The 13,359-nt window shown below is 47.4% G+C and overlaps 1 protein-coding gene across 2 annotated transcripts; it reads left to right on the forward strand.

The window, feature by feature from the left end:
* Positions 1 to 937: 937 nt before the first annotated feature.
* Positions 938 to 13,335, forward strand: tmem94 (transmembrane protein 94). Of its 2 annotated transcripts, XM_025057508.1 has the most exons (27): positions 938 to 1,094; positions 2,206 to 2,465; positions 4,279 to 4,398; positions 4,524 to 4,651; positions 4,729 to 4,865; positions 5,254 to 5,459; positions 5,539 to 5,690; positions 5,994 to 6,096; positions 6,185 to 6,271; positions 7,307 to 7,423; positions 7,540 to 7,596; positions 8,447 to 8,551; positions 8,784 to 8,957; positions 9,033 to 9,248; positions 9,335 to 9,647; positions 9,938 to 10,111; positions 10,267 to 10,369; positions 10,459 to 10,667; positions 10,758 to 10,939; positions 11,028 to 11,160; positions 11,249 to 11,364; positions 11,801 to 11,900; positions 11,995 to 12,103; positions 12,184 to 12,373; positions 12,492 to 12,569; positions 13,028 to 13,113; positions 13,192 to 13,335. In XM_025057508.1, exons 2-27 carry the CDS (start codon positions 2,442 to 2,444, stop codon positions 13,310 to 13,312), a joined length of 3,540 nt encoding a protein of 1,179 aa, XP_024913276.1. In that variant the 5' UTR covers positions 938 to 1,094; positions 2,206 to 2,441; the 3' UTR covers positions 13,313 to 13,335. The 2 variants fall into 2 exon arrangements, with proteins under 2 accessions (XP_024913276.1, XP_024913277.1); XM_025057509.1 differs by lacking the exon at positions 7,540 to 7,596.
* The last annotated feature ends 24 nt before the right edge of the window (positions 13,336 to 13,359 follow it).

Raw genomic sequence — 13,359 nt, forward strand, 5'->3', positions numbered from 1 at the left:
TTTGGATACAAATGAAAAGATCTATGTGAATAGTAATAAATTTATTGATCTGAACACTGACCCTCGAGGTACATTAGCAGTTTGAGGTTTGTACGTAGAACCTTTTTGATAGCGTCTCCTTTCCTTTCTTATGGTCTGACTTTGTGCTGTGATGGAGCTTTGATAGACTTTGTACATAAAAGCCAAAATGTTTGAATCTTAACGTTGGTTGTGATGGACGGCTTCTTGGTTTACAAGCGTTGCAAACAGTTTTTCCGCATGGCTGTGAAAGTTTATCCAGTGATTTTTTTTTTTTAATTTTTAAGATCTGACTTTTACACTGAATAAAAACAGAATTGAATCGGTGCAGAGTCTGAGTCTGTGTGTGAATTTAGATCAGGACTTCACCATCCAGAGACCAGAAGTCTCCTGCTCGTGGGTTGGCTGGTACTGACAGCCCAAGAAGATCTGTACAAACCAGTTTGTACTGTTCTTGGTATAGATTCTGGGCCTTATGAATTAAGGTGTCAATCAAACTGTTCACATTAATCTGGCAACCAAAAAATATTTCTTTTTGTCTTTTTATAAACCGGATGTGCACGTCATATTCTCCGTCAGAAGACCAAACTTTTTTTAAGTTTAAAAGGAGGATAAATTAGCATATTTGGAGGTCAAACAGGCTAACCACTCTCGACTGGTATTATATTGTTTTTATCCTTTTTTTATTCTTTCATACTTTTTTAAATTTCATCTTTAATATTCTACGTTTGTTAGAATTAGATGAATAAATGTTGTACCTTTACGCTACGTTTCGCAATGACGCCTTCAGTCCGCTTCCGTAGTCTCTTATTTCAAAACAAATCCGCCGCCGCACAGCGCCTCACCAGTTCCGCCCACTTCTTCCTCCTCGACCAATCGGAGGGCAGAAGTCTCAGTCGTCTAATCACACGTGAGTGTCCCTCCTCCCAGTTAGAATACTTCAACATGGCCGCCGTTGCTCACTAAACCCTCGGAAGTGCAGGGGTTGTGTTCCTCTTCTGGGCAGGAAAACTGCATTTTGAAGAACAATCTTTGAAAAAGAAGGATTTAGAGAAGAGGAAAGAAGAGAGCAGACGGTGAGTGAGTTTGTTTCCCTCTGCGTGGACCGAGGTGACGGTGTCGTCGTGTTTGCTGTGAGCATCTGTCTTTGACATGAAGGACAGGAGCAGCTCAGAGCAGAGGAGAAGCAGCGGCGAAGATTCTCCGCTCATTTATGATTCGTAAATTCGTGTAAAGTCCTCATTCTGAGGGTCTCACTGAGAGGTCATGGAAGTTGAACCTCCGTCTGGTACAGACGTTAACACTGAATGTCCTCGTTTTCAGTAGCATTAGCGAGCTTATAATAATAATAATAATAATAATAATGATAATGATAATGATAACAACAACGTGTCCAGACGAAGAACATGGTATTTTAATGGTGCAGAAGGAACATATTACCGAACATTTTTAAATTATTATTTTTTATTTGTTTGTTTGATCATCATCTTAGTATTTTTTACATTTTGAAATATATTTTATGGTCATAAAATATATTTACATATAACATATACAAAATCATGTAAAATAATATTTAATGATGATAATATACATATATAAATGGATACGCATATGTATGGTATGGTCCTTACAGGTGTGGTACTGTTGAAAGTGACTATTACTGTAAATGTCACAGGGTCAGGGTTAGGTGTGAGGTTGACCATGACAGTGACTAGTAGCAGGATGTTGTTGTCTGTGTAGATAAATAGTTCCAGTCGGTTCCAGTGGATTATTATTGGAGAGTAAGAGTTTTGGCTCCATTTATGGACGAGTCTGTGAAACCTGATCCACTTGGTTCTTGGATCGATCCGTTGTCTGTGGCCCGCCCTTGTCGCACCCTTCACTCTGGCTCTTGTTCGCTCTGATTGGTTGATGGTTCTGGAGTCTGTGCAGGTCCAAACTGCTGACTGTAGAGTTCAGCGGAGTTCTTTGTGCCACAGGAACCTGCTTATGTGGTCAGTCAGAGCCAAAGTCCAGTGTCAGGAGATTCAGGCTTTTCTTTTTACAACATCACTGCTGACCAGCCTGACCCCCACAACCGTCACGCCCCACACACAGACCCTCACTTTGAATAACTTTAGTGGCAGATGGAAAACATTTCATTTCATTTTCAGTTTTGTTTTTAACACCTCTGTTATCTGTTCACAGACGACCACACACTGCTGCTGCTGCTCCTGCTGCTGCTGCACCAAAGCAACCTCTGACTGTTCCTCAGGGAGGAGGTGAGGTCGATCAGAGGTTCTGGATGGTTCACAGTCTGTAAACCATTGTTCTTCAGCACCTTCGCCGACAGCAGCAGTGGGCGGAGTTTGACTGTTACAGCATCAGTAGGTGGCGTTGGCGTTGCAGGGGGCGGAGCATGTGGAGAGGTTGTTGTGGTTGTCATGGAGCCGCAGGATAAGAAGCAGGTGAGTTTATAGAAGCAGTCTCTGAGGGGCTGGGGGGAGGGAGGAGGGAGGAGACGACAGAGGTCACAACTGAACACGAAGAAAACTGTCCAATTAAGAAGGTTTCATTAATGAATATTTCCTCCACACCTTGAACCTAATGCCAAGAAAACCATGTTGATTTGAAGAAACGTTTGTCCCAGTGAGGACAAACCAGGTGGAACCAGGTGACCTGCTCCTTGGTTTCTCTGGTGTTTGTTCATCTGAGACTTAAGTTCCCAATCAGAACCAGGAGCAGCTGCACACTTCCAGGTTCTCTGTGTTCCCTGCTCTGATTGTTTGTCTGGTTACATGCACGCTCAGTAGAGGTCAAAGGTCAAACCTCTTGAGTTAAACACAGACGACTGACGGAGTCTTGAGTTTTTCTTTAACCCTGGGTCTAACCCTTATCTAACCACCTGAAGGAAGCCACGCCCAAATGTGGGCACGGCGCTCTGGTGCTGACAGAACCTTAGACTTTCTTCTAGAAACTCTTTTTCCTCATAGTGAGTTCAAAGGCTTCACTGTGTTCTGTCTTCAGGCTGATCTCAGACCAGAATCTGAGCTGAGCCTGGCTCCAGTACTCAGTCAGGACAGCAGTACAACAGTAATACTGGGTTTACAGAAGTACTAACAACAGTACCTACAGATGGCAGAATACACACAGTTCAACACCATTACTGGATATTACAACTAACTGTGGTATTAAACGCTACGGTTAACTTATCGTAACGTTCCTTCAAACCGTCAGAAAATAATATGCTGGAACTACAGTTATGCGCAACTTAAACGGAACGAAAACAAAGTTACTCTACAGCTGTGTGTTGCATTTTTTTTCCCCTGGGGGACACCCCCCCGCCATTGTTAGCCACAGTGAAGGTAAATACACAGTAACTGGATTAATGGTTTACGTGTTCGTCTTTCAGTGCAACGTGACAGGTTACTCCACCTAACGTTAACATCATACTGTTCGTATGTAAACATGGCGTCAGGTCGGTCGCCTTTTTGAATTTCATTTTCTTTTATCTTTTTCGTTGGACAGCTTCAGTGTCCGTGAGGAGTGAGTTGTAGAAGAAAACTCCGTGTAGTCTGTTCTCAAAGTCCCCCTCCTCACCCCTCCTCCTCCCTCTGACCTCACCCCTCCTCCTCCCTCTGACCTCACCCCTCCTCCTCCCTCTGACCTCACCCCTCCTCCTCCCTCTGACCTCACCCCTCCTCCTCCCTCTGACCTCACCCCTCCTCCTCCCTCTGACCTCACCCCTCCTCCTCCCTCTGACCTCACCCCTCCTCCTCCCTCTGACCTCACCCCTCTGTGTTTTTTTTATGATTGTCTGGAGGATTTTTCTCTCAGACTTTGTTAGTGGAGGAAATGGAGTATATTTTTAGCTTGGCTGTGTGGGACTGATGATGATGATGATGATGATGATGACGATGACGAAGACCACGTGGGAACACGTTCTTTTCCTATTCATTGGACTCTACTGTGCCCCTCCTTTCCTCTCTATCTCACACACTGAGTCTCTGCTCTCCCCTTCCCCTCTCCTCTGTCCTCTACATACGTTAACTCTGCTCTACCCCCTCTTCTCACTGCACTGTTATGGACAAAAAATCTCAGTGGGTCAGAGTGACCTTTGGGAGGATTCCCATCTGTCGTGACAAATGTACTTCCTAGTGCCCATGTCCAAGATAGGGTGGACTCAGGACCGCTGGTCAACAAGTCCAAGGTTATTCTTCTTCTTCAGTCTCTAGTCGAACCAAGCTGAGGTCTGACCGCCGTATCCTCTCTGTTGGACAGGGGGACAGTGCTGTGACTCTGGGTCTGACCACTGGTCAGGCTCTGGTCAAACTGCGGGACCAGCTGAGCAATCTGCTGGAGGAACACCAGAGGGCAGCACACAGAAACTTGTCTGTCCAGGTAAGTGTCCAGAGACTGTGGGAGACACGAAGACAGACACATGACTTCTCATGTCTCATGTCCAGTAGCTGTGAGTGAAGTCTGCTGCTGCATCTGTCCTTCTGTGTCCCCTCACATCTGTCCAGGACCAGTGGCTGAACAGCTTCCTCTACCATGGCAACCGTCACTCCTGTTTCCACTGGCCTGGAGCCGCCCTCACCCTCCTGGTGTCCCTGGGGTTCCTGTGCTGTCACGGCAGTCAGCCCCTGGGCAGGTAGGCTGCTCATTGTCCTCAGTCAGACTTTTTAAGGGACCGTTTGTGTCTCGAGTGTAATCTTTCCTGGTCCACAGTTCAGGTATCGAGCTGGTGAACGCCGCCGCCCTGCTGCTGCTCTTTGTCCTCAACCTGCTGCTGGGGGGACGTCAGGAGAGGCTGAAGAGGAGTGAGATGGTGCGACGCCTGAGGAGCATCATCACCCAGCTGAGCCGTGAGTCCAGAGCGTCCCCCTACAGTCCTCACTGTGTCTCTGTCAGTGGGCTGGACCAGTGTCAGTAGTTTCAACATGTCCAGTCAACTCAGCTGTCCATTGAGGCCCTGTTCAGACAACATGTCCTCATGTGAGACATGTTGTCTTCAGGGTGTTACAGCTCAGATGGACCAAAGTCCTGCAGATTACCAGATGTGACACCAGTGAGATGTAACTGGACCTAAAAAACCCTGATCAGATTTTAGGTTCAATTTAGCCCAAAGTTAACTCCATGGTTCATTTGAACTAGTACGTACCAGTTATCACTGGTATCATGGTCACACCTGTGACCGTGTGTCTCTGATGGTACTTGTTGGTGCTTTTTAACCTTGGTGTCCCTCTAACCCAGATTATGTGTCTGGGGGTGTGGGTGACGTCCGCTGGTCTCAGTGTCTCTACCCTGACCTTCACACTCCCACGTCTCCGTCCTGGTCTCTGCACTGGACGTACAGAGACTCTCAGCTGGTCAACCTTCCCATCAGTCTCCTGGTGGAGGGGGACGTCATCGCTCTGAGGCCTGGGCAGGAAGCCTTCGCCTCCCTCAGAGGGATTAAGGTCAGTGACAGGTCACAGTGTGACCCCCCCCCCCCAAAGTAACTCTGTGACGTGGTCAACATTTTTTGTCCTTCTTCAGGACGATGAGCACATCGTACTGGAACCTGGAGATTTATTCCCGCCCTTTTCCCCGCCTCCTTCACCACGATCCAATGAGAAGAGAGGACCCCAGAACCCCCAGCAGCATCGGCTCTTCAGGGTGGTCCGGACTCCAGTCCTGGACCCAGTCAGGTGAGAACCCTGATCCTGAAGTATTACTGCAGTACTCGTCTTTATCCGAGTTCCTGTTTGTACTTATGAAAGAACCTGGGAATGAAAGTACTTATTGTTATGAAATGAAACAAAAAAACAACAGCTAACAGCTAAGATTCAGCCAAACAAAATTATTTTAAAAGATCTTCAAAAGAATTTATAGGTTAATAATTAAAGTTTGCTAGTAGTCGTTAACAGTAAAAGAAAAAAAGTCAAGATGATGAAACAGAAAGATTTACTGAAGTGGACGTAAAGACAAAACGTCCTCATCTGTTTCACCAGGAACAGCCTGGAGGCGGCTCTGTCACGGCCAATCACAGTTCTTGACAACGAGCGGGTCACGGGCCCGTCGGTGATCACCAAGATCGTCTGTCCTGTGGTTCTGGTCAGCAGAACACTCTGTCAGCATCACAAGAACTAAGTCTTCTATTCCACGCTGCCTCACTGCCAGCTTTACATTTTATCTCCTGTAGGTGGCGTTCCTGCTGGTGAACACCATTCGCTATTTCTGCAACACACCCAGTCTCACCCCACCCTGCTACAACTTCTTTCAACTACAGGTGGGAGGTGTTAAAAATGACTTATAGAACGATGGTGATGATGATGGTGGTGATGATGATGATGGAGATGGTGATGAAGATGGAGATGATGATGGTGATGATGATGATGATAATCATAATGATGATGAAGATGGTGGTGATGATGATGATGATGATAATGACGACGATGGTGGTGGTGATGATGAAGACGGTGGTGGTGGTGATGATGATGATGATGATAGTGGTGATGATGATGATCATAATGATGATGAAGATGATGATGATGATGATGATGATGACGACGATGGTGGTGGTGATGATGAAGATGACGGTGGTGGTGATGATGATGATGATGATAGGGGTGATGATGATGATCATAATGATGATGAAGATGATGATGATGATCATCATAATGATGATGAAGATGGTGGTGATGATGATGATGATGGAGATGGTGATGAAGATGGAGATGATGATGATGGTGATGATGATGATGGAGATGATGATGATGATGATGATGATGACGACGATGGTGGTGGTGATGATGAAGATGACGGTGGTGGTGATGATGATGATGATGGTGGTGAAGATGGTGATGATGGAGATGATGATGATGATGGAGATGGTGATGATGATGGTGATGATGATGGAGATGGTGATGATGGTGGTGATGATGAAGATGATGATGGTGGTGATGATGATGGTGATGATGGTGGTGATGATGAAGATGATGATGGTGGTGATGATGATGATGGAGATGGAGATGGTGATGATGATGGTGATGATGATGATGATGATCATCATAATGATGATGAAGATGGTGGTGATGATGATGATGATGGAGATGGTGATGATGGTGGTGATGATGAAGATGATGATGGTGGTGATGATGATGATGGAGATGGAGATGGTGATGATGATGGTGATGATGATGGAGATGATGATGATGATGATGATGATGGTGGTGATGATGGTGATGATGATGATGATGATGATGGAGGTGGTGATGATGATGATGAAGATGACTGATTCCTAATCATGACCTTGTGTTTTCAGTTGATGGGTGTTCTGCCCATCCTGCCCCTGCTTTTTCCCGTCATGTGGGTTTTGGTGAACGCCTTTGGAGAAGCCCGGGTCTTGGCAGAGTTCAGCCGAGTCACTCCAGTTGGTCTGGTGAGTGACACGCACACACACACACACACACACACACACACACACACACACACAGTCTCACGCACACACACAGAGGCCCCTCCCTCTGTGTTTTAACGGCCTCTTCTCTCCTCCAGCTGGCTAAGTTCTCTGAGGACACTCTCAGCAGTTACACGGAAGTGGTTTCCTCCAAGGTATAACCTCTCGCTGTGCCCTTCCCCTCCTCCCCCCTTCTCCACCTTCACCCGCCTGGCACCCTGCTCCACCTGACCTCAGCCTTGCCTTCATTCACTCCGTGTTCTTGTACTATAGCAGCTCCAACCACACCCCGCCCCCTCCCTCCCAAACTCCTCTCACCTCCTGGACGTCATCACATCTCTGGATCAGATCACCTGCTGTTGTGTCTGTGATTGAATCTCTCTGCTTTGGCCCTGTTTGTTTCCCACACCAATGAAATTCATTGACTTTTGATTTGGTTTTCAACATGTGGCTCCTGTGTGTTTTGTCTCCTGTGTGTCCAACATCCGTCACTTTCTCTGTCTCTGGGAAACAAACTCGTCAGATTGTCTCTGCCTGTGCCTTTTGATGGTGGTACTGTTTTTGGCTCAGACAACAGTACTGTTGTGAGAACCATGGACAGGGAGGGAAAATAGTTAGAATCTCACAGTTGAAGTCAGAGAAAGTTGGTTTAATGATGACAGTACCACTACTGACCAGCAGGAAAAAACCTCAGCCTTTGTGAGTCCAACCAACTTTATCTCTGAGGACAGTGATTAATGATCAATCATTATGAAAGATGGATTCCTGGACTAGGACCTGCCTGATAGCTTGGGTTCAGTTCTAGTCATTCTTCAGCCCCAGACCAACGTCCACAGCCTCCATACACCTCTGACTGAGTCATCTACAGCGGTCAACTGTGACCAGCGGTCAACTGTGACGTCAACTGTGACCAACTGTGACCAGCGGTCAACTGTGACCAGCGGTCAACTGTGACCAGCGGTCAACTGTGCTCTTGACTAATTTTTCACGTTGACGTTCTGACAGGAGATGCTGCGCTATGTGTGGAGACACTTTGTGGGGGTGTTGAAGGGAGAATCCCAGACGCTGTGCTACACCTCCAGTCTGTTACACACTCTGGGATCTGTCACTGTGAGTTCACTCGCTGCACGACTGGAACGTTACTGTGTTCAGTTCAAAGATTTTTTTTGGACAGAAATTAACTGTTAGAAAACACAGCTGATATCACCAGTAACACTCTCCATCCTGTAGGTGGCAGTGTTGCACTTACAGTTTAGTTGTCAGGCACAAGAAGATGAACAGAACACTAAGTTCTGGGCTATATTAATGTGTGTGTTGTGTCTGTGTGTGTGTGTGTGTGTAGGTTCTGTGTTGTGTGGACAAACAGGGAATCCTGTCCTGGCCTAATCCCAGTCCAGAGACTGTGCTGTTCTTCAGTGGACGAGTGGAACCACCTCACAGCAGCCAGGACGACCTCAGAGACGACCTGTCCGTCAACTCCTACTGTCGGGTGGAGATGGACGAGGACAGGGAAGAGGTGAGTGCTGTCTCCTCGTGTCCCTGTGTCTCTGACTCTGTGGTGGTTTCATTTGTTCTTTTCACTGTGCTGCAGGTCGGGGAGGTCCAGGCTCTTCTGTGTCCACCACCAGAGATGTCTTCTCAGCAGGGGGAGGGGCCTGAGCTTAGCGAGACCTCCCATGATAATGTGTGCTCCTCTGACACGGTCCGACGTCGACGTCCCTGCCAGCCCGCGACCACTAGGACAAAACACCACTCTGGTTCCAACGTTAGCTTCAGCCGTGACACAGAGGGAGGGGAGGACGACCAGGTCTCAGTCTAAGACCTCTGTGTCTCTTGATCTGACCTCCAGTCCAGTTTGTTCTAACTTCCTTCTCTGGTTTTGCGTGTCTCCAGGACTTTGCTGTGGGCTGTCCAGATGCTGAGGCCGAAGACTTCGTCTGCGACTACCACCTGGAGATGCTAAGTCTGTCTCAGGACCAGCAGAACCCGGCCAGTATCCAGTTCGATGACCTCTCCTGGCAGTGTCACCTGCCCTCCCTCAAACCTCTGGGTCTCAACATCATGTTGAACCTGTGTAACGTAGGAGTGACGCAGCAGCTGTGTCGTTTTGCGGACCACCTGTCCAACATGGCCCTGCAGGAGAGCCACGGCTCCGTCACGCCCATCTACGTCCCCTGGGGGCTCTGTGAACTCTCCAGACTCATCGGTGACAAATTCACTTCCTGTCCTTCAACCATGGTGTCTGTCTGTCTGTGACCAGGGTTCAGACTAACCAGGGTCACCCAATCACTGGCTCCTGGGCCAGTCCCTGGTCTTCAGATTCTCTGTGTTTAAAAATAATGACCAGAATCTTCCCCAGTTCCAAACGACTGCAAAAAGCAAAGAGCTAATAGTTAGCCTGAACCCGTTAAAATAACAGGAACAAGGAAAACAAACTGAACCAAAGAGCTAAAAGACAGACAGACTAACTGTGTTGGTTGGTTCTCCTGTCCTCAGGCTTCACTCCTGGAGCTCGTGAGCTCTTCAAACAGGAGAACCATCTGGCTCTGTACCAGCTGCCGTCAGGAGAGAAGACCAAGGAGTTCACCTCCAGACACCTGCACTACTTCACCAAACGTCAGCCGCCAATGTCCCACCTCATCTCCCTGTTTGTACAAGACTCCTCCTCTAGTGAGTTCAGCCACACACACACACACACACACACACACACACACACACACACACACAATAATCCTAACTCTAAATCTTCTACCTTTAATAATGTCCTCACAAGTACAGCGGTACCAGTACGTCCCGTGTGCTGACCTCTGACCTTTGTGCTGCAGACAACATCCAGATGCTGTCACATGGATCAGCTGACCTGATCCTGGAGGCCTGCACTGACTTCTGGGACGGAACTGACATCTATCCTCTGTCAGGTTCAGACAGGTGCAGTACCAGACCCAGCCTGAAGGCCTGAGTCTGTGGACACATGAAGACACAGTATTCACTCCCCTCTGTCCTCCTCTGTGTTGCAGGAAGAAGGTTCTGGACTTCTACCAGCGGGCCTGTCTCTCAGGGTACTGCTCAGCCTTCGCCTACAAACCCATGCAGGTTTCTCTGTCGGCCCAGCTGAATGGGAAGTGTGTGGAACTGACCCCGGGCCCCTGTCTCTTCTCAGGGGTGGAACTTCCCTCCACCACGCCCATCAAACATGGTTCCTACAGGAACAGCTGGAGCTCTGATGGTAGGAGAAGGGAAGAACCTGACCAGAACACAGATGTTGGAGACGGTGTGGACTCAACCTCGTCTCTGTCTCACCTTTTCTGTCTTCCAGAGGGCATAGGTGAAGGGGTGGAGCGTGAGGACTGTGTCCAGGCCCTGAGTGGACAGATCTTCATGGGCATGGTCTCCTCTCAGTTCCAGGCCAGACTGGACACGGTCCGACTCATCGATTCTCTGGTCACTGCCTGCATTCGCTTTGTTTACTTTTCCATGGAAGACGAGCTCCGCAGTAAGGTGAAAACACACACACACACACACACACACACACACACACAGCGTGAGGTCTATAAAACTAACCCTGTCAGATTTGTTTGTCCTGCAGGTCTTTGCAGAGAAGATGGGATTAGAGACGGGCTGGAACTGTCACATCTCTCTGACACCGAACGGTGACAGTCCCTGTGATGGAGCGCCATCTAGTCCTAGTCATGGTTCCCTGCACGAAGACCTGAACCAAGGTTACAAACCTGTTTGTCTCAGACTGATGTAAAAAAAAATTAGTTTGATGAAATGTCTCACTCCTTGACCTCTTCACCTTTGACCCAGAGTCTCGTGATGAAGCTGAAGGTCCGCTGCTGCCTGAGGAAGAGGCCCGCTCTGACATGGTCAGCTTCCAGCCCACAGACAGTGACGTGCCCAGCTTCTTGGAGGACTGTAACAGGGTAAATACACATGTTCTAAATGTGTTTGTTACAACACTAGCGCGTTAGCTTAGCCTGCTGAGAAGAGATCTGAGGCTAAAGTCCAGTTTGTTCTCAGCTCTGCTCCTGCACAACCTTTTGTCTGTCCTTTGTCTGTAGCAGAATTACTTCAGAGAGTGGAAGCAGTTATTCACAGTGAAGGGGCTGGGGTAGTGCAGTATATCTGGAAGGTTCCATTCCAGAGTCAGTGGGTTTATGTGAGAACAGCAAGAAGGCAACAACAACAGAAATGGTGGAACCAAGGAGAATTCTCTGTCCACAGGTTCCTCTGTTTGTTATTGACTAACTGGTTGCCGCCCATTAACTCAGCACTAGTAGATGCATTCGTAGATGCTCAACAGCAATGACAAACTTAAGCGTTCAACTCTTCACCTGTTTGTGTCTTACCCTCCTTCAGGCCAAACTTCCTCGTGGTATCCACCAGGTCCGTCCTCATCTGAAGAACATTGACAACGTTCCTCTTCTGGTGCCGCTCTTCACTGACTGCACTCCCGACAGTTAGAACACACTCACTCATCCTGATCATCATCCTGAAGAACTCAGTCCAGAACTGTAGAACCCAATGATGGTGACTCTGTGTTCTCTTCACAGCCATGGGTGAGATGATGAAGATCATGCAGGAGAACAGGGAGGTCACATGTTGTTTGGGAAGTGCTGCGAATTTCCGCAACAGCTGCCTGTTTCTTCAGAGTGACATTGGGTAAAAACCACAACAACAACCATCATCTTCATCATCATCATCATCATCTCACCAACCAGTGTTTTGTCTCCTCTCCACAGCATCGCTCTGGACCCTCTGTATCCATCTCAGTGTTCGTGGGAAACCTTCGGTTACGCCACCGGAGGAGGTTTCACTGGTGACAGTGAAGCTCTGACTCCTCTGCGTCTGTCTGGACAACTCAACAGTCTGGGCTGTTCTGTCACTTTTCACCAGGGGGAGAGCGTGAGCATCATAAAACTCATTGAACAGGTGAGTATGTGCTTAGCACCGCCCTCCGCCCTGTGGACGAAAAGATGAAGCAGCCTTTGGTCTGATGTCATAGCCAGGTCGTATATAAATATTCATTTATTTTATTTGTCTGTTTCAGGCTCGACACACGACCTACGGCATCAGGAAATGTTTCCTGTTCCTGCTGCAGTGTCAGCTCTGTCTGGTCATCATCCAGGTAAGTTTACCGGTTGAACAAAGTCAAAATGTCTGCACCGCTGCAAGTCAGACAGTTGAACGCTGATCCTGTACCTGCTGCAGATGTCGTCTGTCAAAGGAAGTTTGCTCTGTGATTTAATTTGGTTTTCAATAATAGTTGTGAAACATTCTGCTTTGCTTTGTATTGCTGATATTGATGTGATTTGTGATTTGGGCTCAACAAACTTCCCAACTTCAGTCCCTACATCTGAAGAGTCTAAATGGTGCTCCAAACCAAATTAATTGTTAAAATCTCTATGGACTTTGGTCTGAACTAAAATCACTGATTTTCTCTGTGGACTTTGGTCTGAACTAAAATCACTGATTTTCTCTGTGGACTTTGGTCTGAACTAAAATCACTGATTTTCTCTGTGGACTTTGGTCTGAACTAAAATCACTGGTCTTAGATTCTGTTTAATAGAATGTGTTTGTCTGTAGTTTTTAGCTTGTTTGGCTCAACTTCCTCCACCGATGAACACTACTGACATCTTGTGGTTGTCCTGCTTCAGCTGCCCTCTTCTAAGGTATAAATAAGACAAATAAGAGAGTGGAGCAGTTCCAGTAGACTGTGGTCACTGATGACTTTTGTCTGTTGTGAAAAGTGTGTCTCTTTTGGGGAAACCCCCGGATTGTTCCGTCATGGGTGTTGCCACTGGGAAAAACTTGGATGCCATTCCAAGGAAGGTGAGGTGTGAGGTTTTTAACGTCCTGAAATGTTTTTAATGGGTTTTCTTTGCCCCTGAACTTGATGTCAACTTCCTGTTTCAGAC

The sequence above is a fragment of the Cynoglossus semilaevis genome, chromosome 8 (assembly GCF_000523025.1).
Source record: "Cynoglossus semilaevis isolate Cse_v1.0 chromosome 8, Cse_v1.0, whole genome shotgun sequence".
In the NCBI taxonomy this organism is placed as follows: domain Eukaryota; kingdom Metazoa; phylum Chordata; class Actinopteri; order Pleuronectiformes; family Cynoglossidae; genus Cynoglossus; species Cynoglossus semilaevis.

Bases quoted from the DNA above. Each gene is read 5' to 3' on its own strand.
- tmem94 (XM_025057508.1), top strand. From the start codon at position 2,442: ATGGAGCCGCAGGATAAGAAGCAG. The intron at 8,552-8,783 runs GTGAGTTCACTC...GTGTGTGTGTAG, and splicing joins ACACTCTGGGATCTGTCACT to GTTCTGTGTTGTGTGGACAA. The intron at 11,161-11,248 runs GTTACAAACCTG...CCTTTGACCCAG, and splicing joins GCACGAAGACCTGAACCAAG to AGTCTCGTGATGAAGCTGAA.